The sequence below is a fragment of the Glycine max genome, chromosome 1 (assembly GCF_000004515.6).
Source record: "Glycine max cultivar Williams 82 chromosome 1, Glycine_max_v4.0, whole genome shotgun sequence".
In the NCBI taxonomy this organism is placed as follows: Eukaryota; Viridiplantae; Streptophyta; class Magnoliopsida; order Fabales; family Fabaceae; genus Glycine; species Glycine max.
In genome coordinates this window covers 56,808,823-56,831,416 of record NC_016088.4, presented here as the reverse complement: position 1 = coordinate 56,831,416, position 22,594 = coordinate 56,808,823, and the positions used below count along the sequence as shown (strand labels likewise).

General features: G+C 34.4%; 3 protein-coding genes across 9 annotated transcripts; all 3 read left to right on the top strand.

Moving 5' to 3' along the window:
- Nucleotides 1-3,353: 3,353 nt before the first annotated feature.
- LOC102666378 (uncharacterized protein At1g51745) lies at nt 3,354-7,955 on the top strand. The gene is made up of 4 exons (XM_006573768.4): nt 3,354-3,765; nt 4,060-4,253; nt 4,606-4,893; nt 6,669-7,955. The coding sequence occupies exons 1-4, from the start codon at nt 3,584-3,586 to the stop codon at nt 7,886-7,888; spliced, it is 1,884 nt and encodes a 627-aa protein (XP_006573831.1). The 5' UTR covers nt 3,354-3,583; the 3' UTR covers nt 7,889-7,955.
- Nucleotides 7,956-9,461: 1,506 nt separating this feature from the next.
- LOC100784306 (DEAD-box ATP-dependent RNA helicase 42) lies at nt 9,462-14,495 on the top strand. 7 transcript variants are annotated; one of them, XR_412980.4, is made up of 5 exons: nt 9,462-9,680; nt 10,081-13,407; nt 13,739-13,839; nt 14,024-14,091; nt 14,250-14,495. XR_412980.4 is itself a non-coding variant. In XM_003517484.5 (3 exons), the coding sequence occupies exon 2, from the start codon at nt 10,090-10,092 to the stop codon at nt 13,402-13,404; it is 3,315 nt and encodes a 1,104-aa protein (XP_003517532.1). In that variant the 5' UTR covers nt 9,488-9,680; nt 10,081-10,089; the 3' UTR covers nt 13,405-13,407; nt 14,024-14,495. The 7 variants fall into 7 exon arrangements, 1 of the variants encoding a protein (XP_003517532.1); XR_412979.4 differs by having other exon boundaries at nt 9,488-9,680; nt 14,024-14,103; XR_005892405.1 differs by having other exon boundaries at nt 9,488-9,680; nt 14,024-14,125.
- On the top strand, nt 13,454-21,520 carry LOC100795942 (ribonuclease P protein subunit p29). Its single transcript, XM_041015146.1, is given in 11 exon segments — nt 13,454-13,478; nt 13,840-13,902; nt 14,013-14,023; nt 16,980-17,184; nt 17,503-17,538; nt 17,692-17,765; nt 18,148-18,413; nt 18,639-18,707; nt 18,856-18,914; nt 19,548-19,649; nt 20,717-21,520. Coding segments are annotated over 11 exon segments (1,008 nt in total). The 3' UTR covers nt 20,815-21,520.
- Nucleotides 21,521-22,594: the final 1,074 nt, after the last annotated feature.

The window sequence follows — 22,594 nt, the reverse complement described above, 5'->3', positions numbered from 1 at the left end:
TTTTATTTATGTTATCGACAAAGTTTAATAGTATCCATTGTCTAATACATCAAGTATATAGGTTAAGAACATAAAGCACCGTTTTATTGAAAAATATTAAATATTTATTTGTAAGTAATTAAAAATATTCAAGTTTATGTATTATGATAAGTGGGTTAGATCGAGCCACATTGACTATCATATGAGTGATTTATTGGTTTGTTAGATAAAAAAAATAGAATTAATTGATACATCTTTTAATAATTAATGGTGTTGATCTCTTTCAATAATTATTTCTTCATATATAGTGACCAGAAATCAAACACATGTTACATACTTAATGCTAGCAACCCAAACATAACATCATTCACATTAAGTCTCCACCAATCAACATTCTTCTTTTGTAATTACCTATGATATTCCCACTTGCCAAAATAGCACAAGTCCCTATAGTGAAAGAAGAAGTGGAAGTTATCATAACCATGCATCTTCACGTGGATAATAGCCTAGGCAATCAATAAATGTAGACTGCACCCAAAATTCAATGATCTTTATCCAACCAACAACCAAATTAAATTATCAAACATAGAATGAGCCTTGCGTGCCAATAAGATAGGGAGACGCACACCATCAATCACTAAACACGAAACTGCAACTTGTGGGTCTGGTTATATCACAAAATTTGCTTTCACATGGGTTTGAATGTTTCAATTGCCATTAAGTGAAGGTCCCAACCTCAACAGCCATGAGACTTGTCAACCAAAATCAAGCAAAAAACATGATATCTTGTATCAACTTTTGTCTTTCTAAATTTTTTCTCTTTAAAAAAACAGAAATTACGTTCTTTCCAAATATTCCATGTGATTGACGCCCAAATGACCATTCTCACCTGACCAGTTCTATATGAGGTGTGGCTACCCCAATGTTTCAGAAAATGCAACTCAGGGGATGAAGGTAGCAATGTTGATTCATCAAGCCAAAGAGAGCAAAGAGACCAAAATTCCTCAGTACAGGGACATAAAAAGAATATGTGCTCAATGGTTTCAATGTCTAGATTACAGAAAGGGCAAGATAGTGAAGATGATTGGATTCCTCTCTTCTCTAAGTATTTCTTGCAAGCCACTCTATCATTACCAACCTCCAAATGAAGTATTTCACTTTAGGTGGGATGTGCATGCTCCAAAATTTAGGGAAGATGTCTTGTGCATGATTGTCCTCAACAGGTTCATATATAGCCCAATATGTTGAATTTGCCGTATATGTGCCATTGGGTTTAGGGGATCAAATCCATGAATCATGAGATAAAATTAGGGTAGCAATAACAAGCTTTCTATCAAGATCTGCACAAACTTTCTCCTCCCATGCAAGGTGGGGTCTTCTCCATGTTCGTAGACCAAATTGTTTTCTTTAATCATTTTTACATTAATTTATATGAATTTTGTATAAAAAAATCAAGTCAAATAGGGTTGATAATCCAAACTTACATTCCACTAATCTAACTTGGGCAATTACCTAACACACCTATTTTTTGCTTAGTGCACCCCCAAAAATTGTAAAGTCTCCATCTTACCCTTTTCATCTCGGTCAGTCTTTTCTTCTATCCATCTTACTCTTCATCACGACACCATCATCAAACATAACATGTCCTATGAGAGCATCAACATTGGACTTAGTAGAAGCGCAAAAGGAAGTAATTATGTCTCAACACACACGGTGAGAACACGTGACCCATGTTTGTTTTCGGCAATGTCCTCGGCTTCGCTAAGAATTGTGGAGGTTTACTGTTGACTTAAGTCCAAGAAGCTTGCAGAGGTAGTGGTTGTTAACAGTTTGGCAAGTGTACTAAATATCCAAGTAGTAAAGACTCAAAAGTTCGAGTGTCGATTTTCACATGAACTTTATTTTGTAATTGTGTTGGATAATTTCTAATTTATAAGAGAAAATATGAGATAAGGTAAAAGAAAGATGAGTTTAAAAAAACAAGAACTAAAATATTATATATTAACAAGAGACAGAAGATATAAAAAGGAATTCAATGAGATGAAAATGTTAGGACCTAGCATATCTTATTTGCCTAAAATGTATTATTTTTTATTTTTTTTATCAATCAAGTGAATTTATCATACCCACATCTATTAGATTACTTGCCCCTGATGTCTCATAATCACAAACCTATTTTATCTATCTATCTCTAAAATGTCTTTGCAAAAGTTCAATAGATAAAATGCATGAAGTTCTAATTCTAGATGTCTGCTTTGATGCATGGACATAATGTAATTACTCCATGTCTAGCAATAGTTTTATTAAGATATCCCTTCCTTTTAGTTATATTAGAAATTATCCTCTGTCGAGCGACTAATTCCTAAAACTGATGCATGCAAAATCTTCCTTGCATTCCTATTAAATATTATTCTCTGTTGAACACCTAACCCCTAAAACAATGTAAGGATGAATGATGCATGAAATTAAAAGTAAGAAAGGATAATAGAAAATAAAACACATGTTGCATTAATAAATATGAAGTATACAATATATCTCTTGACTTTTTAGGCTTGTCAGACCATAACTAAGGGTTTAGCCCTCTCATAACCATAAGGGGTCTTACACTTGAAAAATGATTTAAAAATTGATGAAAGAGAAGGGATGGATAAAGGGAATATAAAGTGATGAAAAAGAAGAAAGAATTCCCTAAGTGAGAGTTGTAAGACTTTAGGTGTGTATTAGAGTGCTCTGAGAGATATCTTTTCTCCTTGGCTTGACTCTCTTTTTATAGTTGTTGGACTTGACCTGGGCCTGCGTGCTCGCTCTTAGCACGTTCTGCTTGCTTAGTGCGAGTGTCTGTGTTCGCGCGCTTAACGCGCCTCTTCCTTATCTAGACTGAACCTTTTTTTAAAATATATGCTATTTTCTGCATCTTTTTGACTTTTAATCCCTCATTTTCATATATGGAAGTCATGAATAGAAAAAACATCAGTTGTTATTATTTAAGCATGAATAACTACTACATAATCATTTTTAAAGATATTTTCACTCTATTTTCATCATAAAAAATAACTCATATTTAATCGTTATCATTGGTCAAAATTAGAAACGATATTGAATGTTTATTATTAATTGCTCAATCCATAATTGTAGTACATTTGTTCATATTACATATTACATCTGTTTGTTGCATAGCTTTTTAAGTACTATTGTTTAAAAAAATATTCTACTAATTTAAATTCACTTGAAAGCAAGCTGCCACATTTAACTAAGTTAATTAATAAAAGTCACGCGTTACGTGTGCACATACATTCAACACAAGAGTGCACGAGCACGACCCACATATGCATGTGGCTTAACCTATTGAAAAGCAAATGCTTCTAGAAGATTCAGATTTTTAATTAAGCAAAGTCAAAATTGAAAACCCTAAAAATGAAATTTCCCAAATCTGAATGGAATCCTGTGCCCTAACCCACATCACACTTATCGTCGTCCGTTCACCGTCTTTCTTCGCCGGCGGCTGAGGCACCGCATCCATCTATTAATCTCGAGAGAGCGAAAGAAAAAGAGAGAAAAACTGGGGAAGCGAAAGAGACCGAAAGCGAAAGGTAGAGTGAGGGAGATGGAGAGTTCGGGGTTAGGTCCAGTGGATTGCGACGTTGGATCGATTGTTTGGGTTCGAAGAAGGAACGGTTCGTGGTGGCCGGGTCAAATACTTGGCCCCGATCACCTTTCTGCTTCTCATCTTACTTCTCCTCGTTCAGGAACTCCCGTTAAGCTTCTCGGAAGGGAAGATGCCAGCGTGTAATTTCTTTTTTTTCTTCTTTCCTTTTATTACATTCACTATTCTTATTCAATAATTCATATCACGCTTTCTTGATTGATTATAGTGCTGCTTAGTTTTAGTTTAGCCACTGGCAATTAAGTTAAAGTTTATGTGGTTGTGATTGTGCGTGTGAGTATATACTTGTTGAATGGTTTCAACTCTATGTGAGTCAGAAAGTTATGGAGACTTGTTCTTATGACATCCAGTGTGCTGATGCATGTCATTAGTATTTTTTTGATTTTCCTCCTGTGGGTTGGTATTATTTTTAACAGAGATTGGTACAATTTGGAGAAATCCAAGCGCGTGAAGGCATTCCGATGTGGTGAATTTGATGGATGTATTGAAAGGGCGGAGTCCGCCCAGGGTATGCCATTAAAGAAAAGAGAGAAATATGCACGCAGAGAAGATGCCATTCTTCATGCTCTTGATCTCGAGAGGCAAATGTTAAAGACGCAAGAAAAAATAGGTGTTGCTTCTGACTAGATCAATTTTGGATCATATAATATACTGTTAAGAAAGGCGTAGTCATGTATCCAGACATTAAGGAATGACAATGAAAAAACAAAATCATATGCAACATCTTGGTAAAGAGGTTTGGGCCCAATATTGCCTTTTGAGATGCCCGTTCTCATTTTCTGATGATCCAAATGTTTATTAGAAACTAATAGTTGATGGTAGTGCTCTGACTCTAACAAGTGATGGGTCTTTGCATAGGAAGTACAATTCAGGTTAATGGTCAACTTATTATTTAGATGGAAGAAAAAGTAGATGTCAGATAGAGCAAAAAATGTTTAATGTGGGTAATTTTTTGTTTTCAGGATTGGGGCAAGTTGGTGTAGCACACCAAGTAAAGAGGAGGAAATTTGTTTATCTGCCAGAAGAGTCTAGTGATTCTATGGATTACAAGGAGATTCCTGTCAATGTTGCCATGTCAGCTTCCCAATTTGGAGGGGAGTATGCTTATTGCAGCTCTTTGGCTGAAGAGAGTGAATCTGCTTTTATGGATGTTGTTGAATCTGATTCTCTTGAAACTGGTTCTGCTAATGCTGATTCTGATTCCTCTGAAATGGAACTTGACAAGGATGATGAGATGACTACTCTTTCAGGTTTAGTTTCTATCATGCATATCTTTTGTATAATTATAATCTAATGGTCACAACTTGAAAATACTAAAAAATAAAAAGGCATTTGATTGTTGGTTCCAGTGGTCTATTTATTTTTCCCAATATCTGTTTATTTGAGGTAATTTACTTCCCATACACTTCATTATATTTCTTGTGCTGAAACTAGGATTAGTTTTTCTTGTTACATTATTGCATGGATGGTGAATAATATCTTTGAGATTTGGTTTTTAACTGAGCCCAATGACATGTAATCCATGTACATGACATCACCTAGTGGGATAAGTCTATTATTGTTGTTGTTGTTGTATTGAAACAAATTCTGTGTGTCAAAGTTTTAATGCTTCTTCTACATTCTTGCATCTTTCCTTCTCCTTTTCCTTAAAAATAACTTTGGATGGTGACTGTATCCCAGCAAATGCCTTATTAGCTATGTACAATATGATGATTCTGCTGCCCACACTCGTCCCTATCTCTTATAATGAAATCAACAACTGGTTTCGCTGCTTATATTTATTATAAAGGTTTTAAAACTTCAGAACATTTTGCAGATTGGCGAATGTACTGTGGAATATAATTATAAGATTTTTAATATCCTTTCTCCTTGGGGAACTACTGTTTACAATATATATGTATAAGTGCTCAACACCTGAAGAAAAAAAAGTCATGATAGATCAAATTTACTGTATGAACATTGAGCAACCTGCTTTGCTGCAGCCTAGGACATTAAACTGAGATCAGAAGGAATTGTCACTAGCATGTATCTCTTAATTTTGACTGGATGATAGTGCATGTATGTCAAAACCCTTAGGGTATGATTTTTCTTAATGTGTGAGTTATGTTGTCAAGTGAGAATTCTTCTTATTTGTGAGAGTTGAGAGCTATAAATCTAGGGCATACAATCATACATAGATGGTTGAGATTAAAAGTTAGTTAGTGATCATATGATCACTTATAAAAGTCATGCATTTTTCTTTTAATTTTGACCATTGAAATATGTTCTAATGGTTTATATTTGTAGTTCTCATTTCTCAAAATAAGAAGAGTTCTTATTTGATATGCTTTCTATATATATATATATTGTAATTTGTGCTGTGCAATTAATCTAAAATAATATTTAGATTTCCCCATCTCTCTTTCAAGTGTAACCAAGTGGCGGAGATGCTCTGTTTTGCTGACAATTTCTTGTAGGCAAATTGCTATTCTCCTTCCATTCTTAAGTAAAGGAGGATTATAGATAAAGAAACTAAGTACAGAGCTGGAACTGGAAGCATACAATAAAGAAATATAATAAAAACAAATTAACTCAGTAAAGCAATCCAGTGCATTAAAAAGACCATTTGAATATCAGAGCTGGACACTGCCTTAAAAAGTTGTGTTATTATTTATTGTGAATTATGCATGAAAGCTAAGCCAATTATATATGTCAGTTTGAAAGTCATACTGGTTTCTGTTATGTTGTGGCACTACCTGCCTCTCAGAGAGAGAGAGAGGATACTTTTTGATGTGAATTTCTGTGACTCTAACTTTATCATTAGAAATTTGTATTAAATCAATTTTAAGTTCGTATGTAATTATTATCTGTTTCTCCTCCCTCTCATTTTTAACCACTATTCAGAATGCCTTAGATACGGGTTTCTCATTATTTTTTTACTCCTAGTGAGTATTGCTGTCTTGAACTTATTCTGAGTTTTGTGTTAGACTGTTGGTTTTAGTTCTATTTCAAATAATTCTTTTTCACTCTTCTGATGTAATTGCAGAAACTGGTTGCGATACTGAAGAACAAGAAAGCACTAGCAGTGAGGAACTTGATGAGTTGGCAATTTCTAGAGACATGCCTCACCTCTATCCTCGTCCGCATATATCATGCAATGAAGCTGTATCCAAATGGAAGTTAAAAGGAAAAAGGAATAATCGTAATCTTGTAAAAAGGTCTGTTGGTGCTGCTGATGGGAAAGGTGTTGTTTTATATGAAACAGATGTTGAAGGATTAAGAAGCCGTTTAAATCACAAGAGGTTGGTGCCTAGTATGCATTATTATGGGAATGGTATTAGTGATGTTTTTGCTGACACCGATCAAATGTTTGGGTTTGAAGATGAATATTCTCCAACTTCCAAAGCACTAGCAAAAGGTCAAAATAAAATTGGTCATGGTGTTGATTGTGATGAATGGGCTTGGGAGGATCAGACTGCTTTTAAAGGATATTGGGAAAATAAAGGGTTTGCTCGATTATATAGTGATAGTTATCATTTTGATGGAAGGATGAGGTCAATGCTGGTAGATGTGGACTTGAAGGTTCAAGCAAGCTATCGGAAAGCACCTGTCCCCATTGTTTCTATCACTAGTAAGTTAGATGGGAAGTCAATAATAGGGCACCCAATCCAAATTGAATCCCTTAAGGATGGTTCATCGGATAAACTTTTTTCTGCAATTGATGACTTTAGTAACGATGGGAATGGCTTTGAGGGAAGTAGTGTACTTCCACCAGCCTGGAGGACTGCAAGGAGAACAGCAAATTTTCGTGTTCCTCGTCCCCGTGTATTGTCATCTAATGGTGCTGATAGTGATGCGGATTTCTGCATTGGTCAAGAAAGAAATATTGAGTATAAGAAATTAAATGGTGGAAGTTCCAGTCATAAGGCAAGCCTTTCCAGGAAGAGTGGCCTTAACAGTCCTGTGCATTCGGTAGACAAGAAGTCCTCAAAAAAGATGCCAAAGAAAGTGAGCTTGTCATCTAGTCAGAAAACTAGAACTCTATCCTCATTATCTATTGAAAATAATCATGGTAAAAAGCAATTACATGATATAAGTTTTTATCAAACAAATAGGTTGACTAAACCAGAGGTCTCTGGGCTCACTACTGTTGCTTGCATACCAGTCAAATTAGTATTTAGTAGATTACTTGAGAAGATTAATAGGCCACCTTTAAAAGCAGCTAGTAATGCGGCCTTGTCAAATACTGGTGTGGAGAGAAAATAATAGGTTACATGTACATTATTATATATGAGAACAATAATTTTAGTGGTGGCACAACAATTGTTGGGTATGTCTTGTTTCCAACGAAAGAGAAATCTTATGAGATTTGTTATTAGTTATTTTTTATGATGAATTTGGAGTATAGACCCCAATTCATCCTGTTACTAGATAAATATAAGCTGCATGAGGTGCGTGCTTGAATCATTTTATTTTAAATATTTGTTTTTCTTGACCACATTTTTGAGATTGCTTTAGAAAACAAGGTTTTTTTTTTTGTCTCTCTAAAAAATAATCGTATACTAAACATTCACTAAAAGTTACCATTTTAGTATGTTTGACTTGTGCTGGTCTATTGGTGGCAGATTGATCGAGTTAGTCCATGGTACTAGGTTTTTTCACCTCATTTTCTGCATCTATATTGTAGGCACTCAAGGTATGCAGACGGATTCCAATGTATAAAGAACAAGACTGAATGAGATTTCATTCGACAGAAAATGTACTATTGCAGAAACTCAATGTTATGATATTTATATATTTTTTTTACTAAAAAATTACATAAATTCCATCGAAATTCATCCTATAAAAATAATTCATCAAAATTTACATACTTTTTAATACCAATTTTTTTTATAAGTTGTAAAAAAATATTAATTGAATATTACCGTATTATATCATCTGTAAACAAAATTGATAATCTTAAATTATATTTGTGACTCGTGTGCGTTGCACGGGAATGGAAATAAATTAATATTTGAATATTTTTATTTGAATGTGATTTTATAACTAATGTAAGATGTCCAAGGTTGAATATAAATATAGATGCTTATAACATTCAATGTATTTAGCCAAATAATATAACACGAAAAAATCACTTTCATAACACAAATTTTACATATATTTTGCTTTTTATTTAACAATTATTAAAAATAATTTTTATTTCTTTATCAATTGGTTATAGACTTCCCATAATACAAACATTATCAAGACCCGAACATTTTCATTCTTTCTTAATTGAACTAAGAAAAAAAAAAAGGAAAGAAGAAAATACCTTGCAAAATAAAATGTTTCGATTTGGGTAGAAGATTTGAAAACGCAAAACTATTTTATGCAGGTAAGAGGATTTGAAAATACAAAAGAAAATAATTTGGGGAAGATATAATCAATCTAATATATATCAAATTTGAAAGTGAAATTTATGTCAATTTTTTTTTTTAAAGTGAAACAAAAAGAAATTGAATTCAAAAGATCTATGTTACCAGATTTAGACAGAATATAACCTACTAGGGTAGATGCAATTTAAATATACCAATATCTAAATCAATTTTTGAATAATATTTTTTTTTCAAACAAAAAGCTTATGATATAGATTGTTTCCTTTTAAAAAAAAATGGTAAATTAAGATTAGATTTCGCAAAATAGGAGTTAAAATCAGTCATTTTAAAAATATTTTGAATTCTTAATACTCCCTCAGTATAAACTTATACTTTTGTGATTATTATTGAAAAAAATTAAAGTATATTTAGATTTATAATACTATTTTTCTTATTATTACATTCTTTTAAATTTTTTTTGAAGAGTATTTAATTGTATTAGCTGCAACAATGAAAATCTGTCAAATAATCACCGTTTCTCAGATGTTTTATTTGCGACACTGAAAGCACATAGCAGTTCCGTTTTGGTTTGTCCGTCGCCGCTGCGAGAGAGTGCCCTAGCTACCTCTTGAGCTTGTCATCTTCGCGACTGAGAAATCCATTTGTTTTTCTCTAGCCTTCCGATTTTGAAACAGCGTCGCAAGGTTCACACTTCTATCTCCTTTCAATACTATGCTTTTCTGTTTCCCTTGCTCTCTTGATTTGTTTGCATTTCGGTTGCAATTAATTTTCGCGTTTTACTGTGTTCGTGTGAATTCAAATCCCTCGTTTACGGTTTAAAATACCTGATACGCTCTGTTTCTGCTTGATGCCATGCCGTGTTTTTCAAATTCCAGATTTGTATTGATGCGACGAAATGTTCTTATTGTATATTCTTATCCTTTCTTATAAATTATTTGTTGGGCTTAATTGCTTTGAAACACACTATCCTTACATTTGAGTATGCATCACTGTGCTTCTTGAATGAATTTGTCTCCTAGGGTTTGGAAATACTGTGTGTTTTCAGTATGTTACCATTACTAACGCATGGGTATGAATTTATAGGAGAAAGCTATGGATGAGGGAAAGCATAAATCGAGGAAAGAAAATCATGAGGTGAAAGATGGGGATTCTAAGAGGAGTCACCGTGACCGTGATAGAACTGGAGAAAGGGGTAAGGATAAAAACGATGGGAGGCACAGAGATAGGGAGAAGAGGGATCGTGAGTCCCGAAGACCTGAGAGAGAGAGGAGTACTGATTCTGAAGACAGGTATGATAGAGACAGGGAGAAGCGCAAAGATAAAGATAAGGATGTGGACCGAGAAAGAAGTCGAGATAAGAAAAGGGAAAGGGATAGGACAGACAGAGTAAGGGAGAAAGAAAGAGAGAGGGAAAGAAAAGAAGATAAGGAGAGGATCAGAGAGAGGGAAAGGGAAAGGGAAAGGAGGGATCATGAGAGAGAGAAGGAAAAGGAAAGAGAAAGGGGGAGGAGAGTACGAGGGAGGGAGAAGCGTAGGGAAGTTGATAGTGATTGCAGTGATGGTGAATCTAAGGAGCAGGACAGAAAGCGGCATAGGAAAGAGGATGGTGATTACAAGAGAGAGAGGGAAAGGAGTGTCAGCAAGCCAAGCAGGAAATCTGAGGAACATGAAGGAAGCCCAAGAAAAAAGAGTGGCGAAGATGATTCAGATACCAAAGATGAAGAGAAAAAACCTACCCGTGAAGAGGAGATGGAGGATGAACAAAAGAGGTTGGATGAAGAAATGGAAAAGCGGAGGAGGAGAGTTCAAGAGTGGCAAGAGCTAAGGAGGAAGAAGGAAGAAGCAGAAAGAGAAAAACAAGGTGAAGCAAGTGCTAATGAACCTGAGTCTGGAAAGACCTGGACACTTGAAGGGGAATCTGATGATGAAGAAGGACTGGGTACTGGGAAGCAGACAGGTATGGATGTAGATGAAGATGACAAACCTGCTGATGAGGAGCCTAAGGATGTGATGGTGGTAGATACTGATAATGGGACAATTGCATCTGATTTACAGGATGGAACTGCTGGTGCTCCTGAAGATGAGGAAATAGATCCATTGGATGCTTTCATGAATTCTATGGTTCTACCTGAAGTTGAAAAGCTAAACAATGCTGTGACATCGTCACTTTCTGATAAAGCCATTGATGTAAAACCCAAGGATAAAGGGAATGGGCAAAATCGTGGTGCACAGTCAAGGAAAGGTTCAAATAAGTCTATTGGCAGAATAATTCCTGGTGAAGAGTCTGACTCAGATTATGCAGATGATGAAGTTGAGAAGGATCCATTGGATGAAGATGATGATGAGTTCATGAAAAGAGTGAAGAAGACAAAAGCCGAGAAGCTTTCTTTAGTTGACCACTCAAAGATCGACTATGAACCATTCAAGAAAAACTTTTATATTGAAGTGAAGGAGATCTCAAAGATGACTCCTGAAGAAGCTGCAGTATACAGGAAGCAGTTGGAGTTGAAGATACATGGAAAGGATGTGCCAAAGCCAATAAAATCATGGCACCAGACTGGACTTCCTAGCAAAATTTTGGAGACCATAAAGAAGATGAACTTTGAAATGCCGATGCCTATTCAAGCTCAGGCGCTCCCTGTAATCATGAGTGGTCGAGATTGCATAGGGATTGCTAAAACTGGGTCAGGCAAAACACTTGCTTTTGTTCTGCCAATGCTGAGGCATATCAAGGATCAGCCACCAGTTGTTGCCGGAGATGGACCTATTGGGCTCATTATGGCCCCTACAAGGGAACTTGTGCAACAGATTCACAGTGATATAAAGAAATTTGCCAAGGTACTGGGTCTCAGGTGTGTGCCTGTGTATGGAGGATCTGGTGTTGCTCAACAAATTAGTGAGTTGAAACGTGGTGCTGAGATAGTGGTTTGTACTCCAGGTAGGATGATTGACATACTATGCACCAGTAGTGGAAAAATAACTAACTTGCGTAGAGTCACTTATCTGGTAATGGATGAGGCTGATCGAATGTTTGACATGGGTTTTGAACCTCAAATCACACGAATTGTTCAGAATATTCGTCCAGATCGTCAAACAGTTCTGTTCTCTGCGACTTTCCCCCGTCAGGTTGAAATCCTGGCTCGTAAGGTCTTGAATAAACCTGTTGAAATACAAGTTGGTGGGAGGAGCGTTGTGAACAAAGACATAACACAGCTAGTTGAGGTGAGGCCAGATAATGAAAGGTTCCTTAGACTCTTAGAAATATTGGGGGAATGGTATGAGAAAGGAAAGATTTTGATATTTGTTCACTCACAGGAGAAATGTGATAGTTTGTTCAAAGATCTGCTCAGGCATGGTTATCCATGCCTTTCTCTTCACGGGGCTAAGGACCAGACAGACCGTGAATCCACAATATCTGATTTTAAAAGCAATGTCTGCAATTTGTTGGTTGCAACCAGTATTGCTGCCAGGGGATTAGATGTTAAGGAGCTCGAATTGGTGATCAATTTTGATGTTCCTAACCACTATGAAGATTATGTACATCGTGTTGGGCGCACCGGACGAGCTGGCCGAAAGGGTTGTGCCATTACATTTATTTCTGAGGAAGAGGCAAGATATGCACCTGATCTGCTGAAAGCCTTGGAACTATCTGAGCAGATTGTTCCGAATGATCTGAAAGCTCTTGCTGGTAGCTTTATGGCAAAAGTGAATCAAGGACTGGAGCAAGCTCATGGGACTGGTTATGGAGGCAGTGGCTTTAAATTTAATGAAGAGGAAGATGAGGTGAGGAAAGCAGCAAAGAAAGCACAAGCCAAGGAGTATGGGTTTGAAGAAGAAAAGTCAGATTCTGAAGATGAAGATGAAGGTATTAGGAAGGCAGGAGGTGATATCTCACAGCATTCTGCTTTTGCCCAGATTATTGCTGCCACTAAAGGGAATGCTCCTGCATTGCCTACTCCAATACTCCTACCATCCTTGCAAGTCTTGCCTGGGACAGGGCTACCTCTTCCTGCAAACGATGGGGCAGCTCGAGCAGCAGCAATAGCTGCTCTAAACTTGCAGGACAAGTTAGATAAAATACGATCAGAAGCATTACCAGAGCATTATGAGGCTGAGTTGGAAATAAATGATTTCCCCCAGAATGCTCGCTGGAAGGTTACACACAAGGAAACTTTGGGCCCTATTTCTGAATGGAGTGGAGCTGCCATTACCACTAGGGGGCAGTTTTTCCCACCTGGCAAAATCCCAGGACCTGGGGAACGCAAACTCTACTTGTTCATTGAAGGTCCTACTGAGCACTCCGTTAAGTCAGCTAAAGCAGACTTGAAGCGTGTTTTGGAAGACATCACAAATCAGGCTTTGCAACTTCCTGGTGGAACTCAACCGGGCAAATACTCTGTTGTGTAAAGGGTAAGATCCTATTATATTTGATCCTACTGTTGCTAATTTTGTTATAATGGCTGCTGTTAATAAGCTTTATGGTACAGCTTTGTTGTTATTTTTTTGTGAGATCTAATTGGATTGAGAGGTTTTCTCATCCATCCTCTTTGGGTGGACTTTCTTTTGGTTCAGAACTGATATAGAAACTGTTTTTCGGGGTTTAAGTTGGAAATAAAATTGATTTAGTTTATAATCAGGATTCGGATCTCTTAGCAATTTGGTGATATTTGTTTAGTGACGTTTTTGTTTAGTTATTATTTTTTAAAAGGTTCTGCATCCTAAGTAAATCTACTTTTGGTAGTCAACGTGAAGGCATAATGGGACTCTGTTAAACACTCTTGTCTCGCGCCCCAATCTGGGACAAGTTGCACATATTGTCTGCCTTTCACTTTTGCCATACAGGTATGAGTATTATTGTGGAAAGTCCGGTTCATCGTTTACCTTTTATGTTCCGTGTGTTTGCATGTATGGAACTCCTAATATCTTTATCGCATACCAGCTAAGATGTTTTGCTTTTTAATTTTTAATTGCAGAAAATCTCTATCCTTTTAATTGTTACCTTGTTAACCATTCAGTATTGGTGCAGGTGGGTCTTTTGAACCTATGATTGCATGTTCCATTCCATTCATCGTGCTTGCAGCGTGACTGTCTAAGGTGCTGATCGTGGTGCGACTTTTATTTTATCTAGGTTCTGTTTGATTTGATGCAATGCAACCAACTCTAAACTCAGATATTTTGCTGTGATATCCCATGTACGAGTTGTAGAATTTATGATGCTATTATTTATCTGATTATACGCGTGTATCTTTCAGGTTTTGATTCGCTGTCCTTTTGTAAGGGAAACAAGATTTGATGGAGAGTTTCAGTTATTAATGCATTTGCCTTACCACCACTATTTCAGTACATGTACCATAGTAGAATATCTTTCGAATAAGTTTACTTTATAATACATACGCTTAACATGGCATCTAAATCGTAGGTTTAGGATCGTAGCTCACATAAAATCATTGCAATTGTATTGTTTCGTGAAAACTAATCAATTCTCTTTTGTGTTGAAATTCTTAGGAATATTGTAAAATTTTATTCGGTTGGCTTAAAGCATTTTTAGGAATTATTGACGAAAAATTCTTACTTATTGAATTACTGAAATTATGTGGAGCCTGGAGCTATATTTATATGTACTCGTTCTGACTTCAGTGATTTAGTTTTGCAACAATGCAAGAGCAGTGTCTTTTTTAGAATACAACCATCTTGTTATACGTATTTTATATTCAGGGTTCACTTTTAATTTTTTTATAATTGATACAGTACTGTGAGATTAATATGAAATTATTATATTCACAAAATATTATATTATAAAATATAGCTCTACTAAATTGAAAGTGACAGAAAAACATTGTTAATAATTGGACTTGATATTAATTTTCAATTGGTGTTATAATATTAAAAGATGATACAAACTAAGGGTTTGTGTTTTTATTTTCTGAAAACTGTTTTCATTTTTAAAAGATTAGAATTTTGAAAATATGTTTGGTTTTGTTTTTAAAAGTAAATATATTTTTAGATTTGTTTAAAATTATATTTCTTGTCATCATGTTTTTATTTTATCCAAAATGAAATTTTTGATATCAACGGAAAATAAAAACATAAATTGAATCAAACATATTTGCATAACTATTTTTTATTTCCAGTGAAAATGAAAATAAAAAATAATTAAACCAAACACTTTCTAAATTACCAAATTTCAACTTGAAAAATGAATAAAATAAATCAAATTTCTCTTTCAAGAGATATAAGATAGGATTAATTTTCAGTCAATCAAATAGATATGATTTCATGTATGATTTTTAAAATAATCATAAAAATAATAAATTTATCATACTTGATTGGATGAGTGTATCCAAAATATTTTCTTGTTAATGTATTTTAATTTATCTAAATATCTTGTTATACAATAAAGGCAAAATTTGTTAAGCATAAGAGAAAAATGATTATATGTATTGATAGTAATAATATAAAATATTTTGCATAGTGACCTAATTTCATAATTCTTATATATTTGATAATTTTTAAAATAATTATTTTAAATTGTAATTTGTAATTAATCATGATAAAATTATTTTAGATTATCTTACATAAACATTAAATTCATCCTAAACAATTTTTAAAACTATTTTCTTTCTTTTAATTTTTAAACACCATCTTATTATACATACAATATCAAATTTAATTTTTCATTCAAGAATTGGTCTTGAATAATCATTTACATTAAAATAAAAATAAAAATATAATAATTCTAGAAGCCCAAATCACCAACCATATTCCCTCCCCCGTGTCCGTGGGCCTCCTCTTTGCCGCCGCAAGAAAGAAAGAAAAACTTAAAAAGTTAGCACGCGACCACGCATGATTCCCTCTTCTCTCCCCACACACTTCACTCCAATCCAATGCACTCGTATATAACAATCAATCATTCTTTCTCCTTCTCATTCCAAACGCCAATGCAAGGTTCTCATAACTTCTTTTGCTCTGTTTCTTAATTCCTTTGAAAAGCGCTTTGCTTTTCTATCCTCAACTTGCTTCCGAATTCTGATTCGCTTCAATATTCCGCACTTAATTCCATTCATGTCGTTTTGTTTTGTTTTATGCTTATTTTATTTCCATCATTGTGATTGCGAATGCTTGCTTGGGCTTCCTCTTCCCCGTTAATAGCGGTATCACATCCAAGCTCAATAGTAATAGCGGCTTCTCGCCGACACCGTTAATAACGGCGGTTCTGAGCATTGGGAACCGACACCATTGCTTTCTGTTTCAATTTAGTTGAATTGATTTGTGCCTTCTTTGGTGATACCAGCTTCTCCGTCCTCGGCAAGGTAACCCCTGCCTACTCTTGCATGTTATGTGAGTAGTGTGTGTGATTTTCAGAATCAGAGAGAAACAAATTCTCTTTTTAATTGAGTGTGCCTAAATGTGACTGGCTTGTTAGGTTTGTTTGTTTCTCTCTCAAGTTTGCATTCGAAGCTGTGATATACTTGGCTTCTCATCCTTCTACAACTGATTTTCCTTCTTTGGGGCCTTCACTCATGATTTTATCTACTTCCAAAATTTTGAACACATCACTAATTATTTCATGCTCTATGGCTTTATTATTATTATTATTATTATTTTTATTAATGGAAGATGTCTTTGTTCTGTTTGATGAATTGCCTGAAAAATAATGAGGATGAATTAGAGTATGTCCCGCGCTGACAATTGCTTGATTTCTATGATATTTTACTATTGTCTTTTACTTCTGAATAAATGGTTAAGTACGTGCAGCTTGCATTATGCAGAAGAGCACACCAACAAAAAGATTTTTTTTAATATAGAAGACTTATATTTCATTTGGAACTTTGGATTTTATTCTGCACGTGTTGTTTTTGCCAGAAATTTTATGGTAGAGCTTATCAATGAACTGATGTTACTAGTTTTCTTTTGAGCTATTTGGTTTTGATCTTTTATGTCACTTTTTCTCTTTGTTCCTTTTTCATATTGTGCCAAGGTAGGTGTCCGTGGCTGAAGATTCAAGGAAAGGCACATTGGAGGCTTTGGAGAGAAGAATAGCTTTTGCTAAAGTTGAAGTTCTCCAAAAAGAAAAGAAAAACAAAAAGGCTGTAAATGAAGATGGGAAACCACCTATTCCTGCAGATTCTACTTCTAATGATCGTTCCCCACATTTGTTGCATTCATCATCAATCACACCCAAGAAAGGTAATTCAATTTTCAATTTTGTAGATTTTACTTATTTCCTTATTCAGAGCCAGTAAATAAGTTAAAAGAGTGTAGGATGTTTCACTCACCCATTATTTTTCTTTAGTATCATAATTACTTAATGTCTACCTTCAGAAGTATTTTGTCTTCATGCCTTGATTCTTATGGTATTCATTTGTATCCTGTCTGTCTGCCTGTCATAAAAGAGTGTTAAGTTTGATTTTTTATTGCTAATTTAAGAATTCTGCATTACAATACATACACATCTGTAAATATCTTGTTTGATGTTTAGCTGATAATTTTCATTTCCTCCTTCAGGGAATTTCAGTTTCTCCAGTCATACCACTTTGCAAGGTACTAGACAGTCAATTTAGTACTACCCTTTTTTTTATATATAAGTTCTGTCTTTAATATTTTCTTTTTAGTTTTGATGGTTTTATGCAAATTATATATTAAATTTACAACTCCAATATATATGGACAAAATGAAACTAATATTTTTTTACAGACATTGAAGATGGTCCAGCATATGCCCAATTTTCTGTGACTGTAAATGAAAATCTGCTCACAACTAATGAGAAGGTATTTCTTTGCTTGGAACTCATCTCATGACCAAGAATAGTAAAAAGCCTAATTCAAGCATTTTGTGATCTATTTTTCCATTATAATTAATCTCCTCTGAAGTCTGAACTCCAAAAACAAACACTGATGCAAGACGTAATTCATGGATCTAAAAATCAATATTTTAACCTTTTGACAATCATGGAAAACTGCAATATAAAGGTCTGTGCTCCCGATCTAACTGAAATGTGGAAGCTTCTTTATTTTCAGTTTTGAAAGATGCATGTTTTTCCATTACAAGCATTACAAGATAAGATAGTTGATCTTTCTTTATTCTTTGATTTCAATGATAAATTGGTGGAAATATGTATTTGTTCGCTGTTATTGGCCATATATTTTGCAGTTTTCTGCTGAAAGAGGACGTTCAATTGATGGCATATTGCACGAGCTTCTTCAGAAGGGAGATGCAGCACAAAAGTACATGCAAGGATCTAGAAACATGAAAATTGACAATTGGATCCTTCTTGATAATTATGTGCACGGACGGGTGCTTTCTTCTGGTTCTCAAACTAGGGCTTTGCAACTTCATTCAAAACGCTCTAAGAAACACATGTCTATGAAACGGCATAAGAAGTATGGATCATTAGAACTTCCTCAAGAGTTCCAGAAGTAAGTTAAAAATACACTTCTTGAGTATGTTGATGTCGATCTCTATTGATATTGTGGGTAATGTATACTGTTGTGAGGAATCTTTTATTTCAGCTTTTGTTCAAGTTTTTTTAGTTTCATGCCATGTACAAATAATGTTTTGTACAGCATGTTTTATTCTAGTTGGTTATATTTTTCTACAAAGATGTTTTTTTGTCCCCTAATAGTTGTTTACTCTGATTGCAGATTCGATATTTTCAAGCCAATGCATGAAATGTGGAAAGATTATATAATGCTGCTTCTTAAATCCACTGGGTACATATTTTGTATCATTTCTGTTGAGTTGATAAATTTCAGTTTCTTGTCTTCAAATTGTCCAGCAAAGAGGGGGAAAAAATTCCTGGTCATTTAATCTGTTTTCCTCTTAAAACTTTTATGACCATGAACTTGTTTAATATTGCAGGAAAAATCAATTGGCTCAATGTCTCCTTGGTGCAGATCCACATGGTGCTTTTATTTTAGGTTTGAGCACACTCTTTTACTTTTGAATGAGTTAAGAACACCTACGATAATCTTACTATACAAATTGCTAAAGCATAGTCAATATATTACTACATTTTAGTACATTGGCTACAAGGACAGTTAGTTATTTTCTATTTTGATTTTTTCCCCAAAGATAATTATGTTTTAATGTGTAATTCTTTTTTGTGCATTGAAAGGTGTGTTAAAACTGCTTTTACTGCTGTACTATAATTGTCAAAGACTATTTTTGTTGTTCTTAGAAAGAGTTAATGATTTTTGAGTAGAAGTAGTTGCAGGCAATCATTGTGTTTAAATTATGGCAATTAGTTCAATAGTAAAGATAAGCTGCCAGTTGGTTCAGGGCACAGAACAGTTGTTGGGTTTTCTTGTTCCAGAAAGATTCCCTGATCTGAACCCTCCCTTGCCTCTGAAATCCCCACTGGCCTGCATAACCTTTTTCATGGTCCTTCATTTAGAATTTTAAAAGAAAAAAAATACTTGATCTTTTCAATTTAGAATAAGAGTTGGTTTTCTGAGATGTCTATATAAAAAATTAATTATTTTAGCCTCTATCTCCTATATAATCATCTGCAAGTTATCACTGCTTATATGATGTCCATCTATGTTATGCAGTTGTGTAGTGTAAAAGAACCCATTTTACTGGAATTTGTGGCATCATGATTCGTGAAACTGCAGAAGCATTTGGGATAGTTACTGAAGATGATAAATTTCGAGGTAATCCTTCCACTATATAGAAACAGAGACTGGCATTACATTATCAAAAGCTGTTACTCCTGTATTTCATAAGAATTAATGCTTAATTGCTTATACAGGTTTTGTATGCTTTTCTTAAATTTACTAGAGATTGCTACACAATTGTGATAATTAATTAATTATAAGGAATTTGAATTTTGAACTCATGTTTTGAAACTTAGCACAAATGCACAATTTAACAAGGAAAGGCTTTTTTATTCAAATTAAAGAGACATAATGGCAAATATTCAATGTATTCAGTTTCTTTTGAAATGGAACTGGTAAGCTCAGAAAAGTGCAACTTTTGAGTTAGAATGACATGAGAAATTTTTGTTTGCTTAACTTTGAATGATGTTTTCTATGATGAGCATTAAACTTTCAATTTCAAGTTTCCACTTTCACAAGTACCAAGTTCATATCATAGTCATTTTCATAAAGTGTACCTTGGCTAAGATTCTTGTAAAGTCCTTTTAGATTGTCCCTTTAGGTTATATCCTTAGTATCCTGTAGGAAACCCTGAAAGTTTTACCTTCTGGAAACAGGATTTGCTGCTGATACGCTTAGATTTGAAGCTGTTTTAAAGTATGTTTCTTTTTTTCTAGTTTATTTGAGAAAATTGGCTTTTGAATTTTTTCTAACAACACCCATCCAAAATATTTCACTCACAGCAGTTTCTAAATTACATTCCGAGGAGAATGTCAACCTTCAGACCTTTTGTGTGGGGGGTAGAATTCTCCAGAGTTTTAGTGGGACCAAAACTCATTTCTACAAATTGCAACTTTTGCTAAGAAACTTAAATGGGTTTTGACTTACTTTCATCTGTACTCTGTCTCTGTGTGTCTTGTACTAAGATTTCCTTAATCCTTATAGGTTCATCTGTATCTCTTACAACATTGTGAATTAGTTGATTTTGAACTAGGAACCTTTACCGTTGCAAATTCTGGACTTTGTTCGCTAAAGTTGAAGTTGTGATGATTTATCTATTTTGGTATTTATTTCTCTGTTTCAAACTTGTGATGAATATTTACGCTCTATTTGGTAACTTGCAGTTGTTCCCAAAAAGTTTTCTGTGTTTGTATTCCTAGTTGATTGCTGGAAAGTCACTCTGCATGGAGATAAACTTAGTTCAAGAAAGGTTGGATTATGACATTGGTGACAATCCTTCAACTGTAGGTTACATCTTCATCCTACTGACGTCCCTTTTCTATCAGTTTTTGATGATGGTACTTCATCTTTTTATTGAGTTAACTTGTTATTATCATCTTGTGCTTTTCTTGCTATTGTAAATTATTTACAATGCTTTTCTTACTGTGAAAAACAGTTAACTTGTTATTATCATCTTGTGCTTTTCTTGCTATTGTAAATTATTTACAATGCTTTTCTTACTGTGAAAAATAGAATATCCGCTTAACACCTGTGCAATTTGAAAGTCCTAAGCTGGGAGAAAGGGAAATGTTTTATTGCTGATTTGTATCAGTAGAGAAGTTGGAGGTTGCTTAAGATTAGTTAATGACAGTTACCTTGACTTATAGGGGCATAGTGTGACACCCTTGTCCTTATGAAGTTAAACTTGCGCCAATCAATAGAAGTACTGGTTTTCTATGTTGGTTCTATAACTTATCTCGTTTTGGTACTGCAGGTGTTATACTAGAATGATACTACCATAGATAAGTCGTTATAGATTTTGGTACCGCTAACTACAAGATTGCTCTTTTTGTCTTGGGAATTGGACACTTAATTCCTTTTTTTATGATTCTTTCTTGCTTACAAATGAAATAGATTAGCTAGCATATGTGTACAAGAACTAGGACAAAACATTCTCTTATGAATTATATTTGCATAGATTGAACGGATGGAAATATTCTATTGAAGCACATCATTTCAGGATAAGAATAAATTCTTTGAATAAATTTCAAAGTTTTTCTAATATACGAACATTCCCATTTGATAAAAACAATATTTATTATAATTTGATGTCCAAGAAGCATCACGTTGCTTGGAAGCAGTTGTAATGTATGATGGACGTGTTGCTGCTAATATCAAAAGTGAAGATTACACGAGGGTGTGGAAAAAAAATACCTGCTAGAAAATAAAAAAAGACTTTTTTTTTTGTATAGTTTAAATTGGGTACGCGTCTCGTGTCAATTTCCGATGCCGTTTTTTATTAACAAGATTTATTTTGAAGATTTTACAATTATTAGGACACTAATTTGTACACTTAAACTTAAAAAAGACTGATTCTCACATAACTCAAATTTTAGGGGAACTGTGTAGATTTATCTTTTTTCCTTAATTTATTAATAATTTGATATTATGTGGTGAGTTTTTTCTTTTCTTTCGTTCACCTAAAACAAAGTAAAATCTTCACAAGCAAACTAAAATGATCGCAATGAACACATTTTGTATACCAAATGGAGAGAAGAATAATGCGAATGGTCATGATGGTATCATGGTTTTTTCTTGGTAAAATTGTACTTTTGGTCCCCACTCTAACTCCAATTTTGCATTTGGTCTCCTAGTAATTTAATTCACAAATTTGGTTCCCCTATTTTATAAAATCCTATAATGTTGGTCCCAGACGACGTTGACCGTTAAGTAGTGATGTTGATTATCACGTGTCACATTCTTATTGGATGATAATTACCACATGTCATGTTCTTATTGGATGATAACTGCCTCAATTGTTGTTTTCATTGACCAATCCGAACATGACACGTGACAGTTATCATCCAATAAGAACGTGACACATGACAGTCAACATCACTTGTTAACGGTTAATGTCCAATTGTGGTCGGAGGAACCAACATTGCACGATTTTACAAAATAGGGAGGCCCAATTCGTGAATTAAATTATTGGGGGACTAAATTCAAAATTGGAGATAAACTGGGATACCAAAAATGCAATTTTGCCTTTTTTCTTTAACTCC

Coding starts and splice junctions, on each gene's coding strand:
- LOC102666378 (XM_006573768.4), top strand. CDS start 3,584: ATGGAGAGTTCGGGGTTAGGTCCAGTGGATTGCGACGTTGGATCGATT. Junction 4,254..4,605: donor AAAGACGCAAGAAAAAATAG/GTGTTGCTTCTG, acceptor TTTTGTTTTCAG/GATTGGGGCAAGTTGGTGTA. Junction 4,894..6,668: donor TGAGATGACTACTCTTTCAG/GTTTAGTTTCTA, acceptor ATGTAATTGCAG/AAACTGGTTGCGATACTGAA.
- LOC100784306 (XM_003517484.5), top strand. CDS start 10,090: ATGGATGAGGGAAAGCATAAATCGAGGAAAGAAAATCATGAGGTGAAA.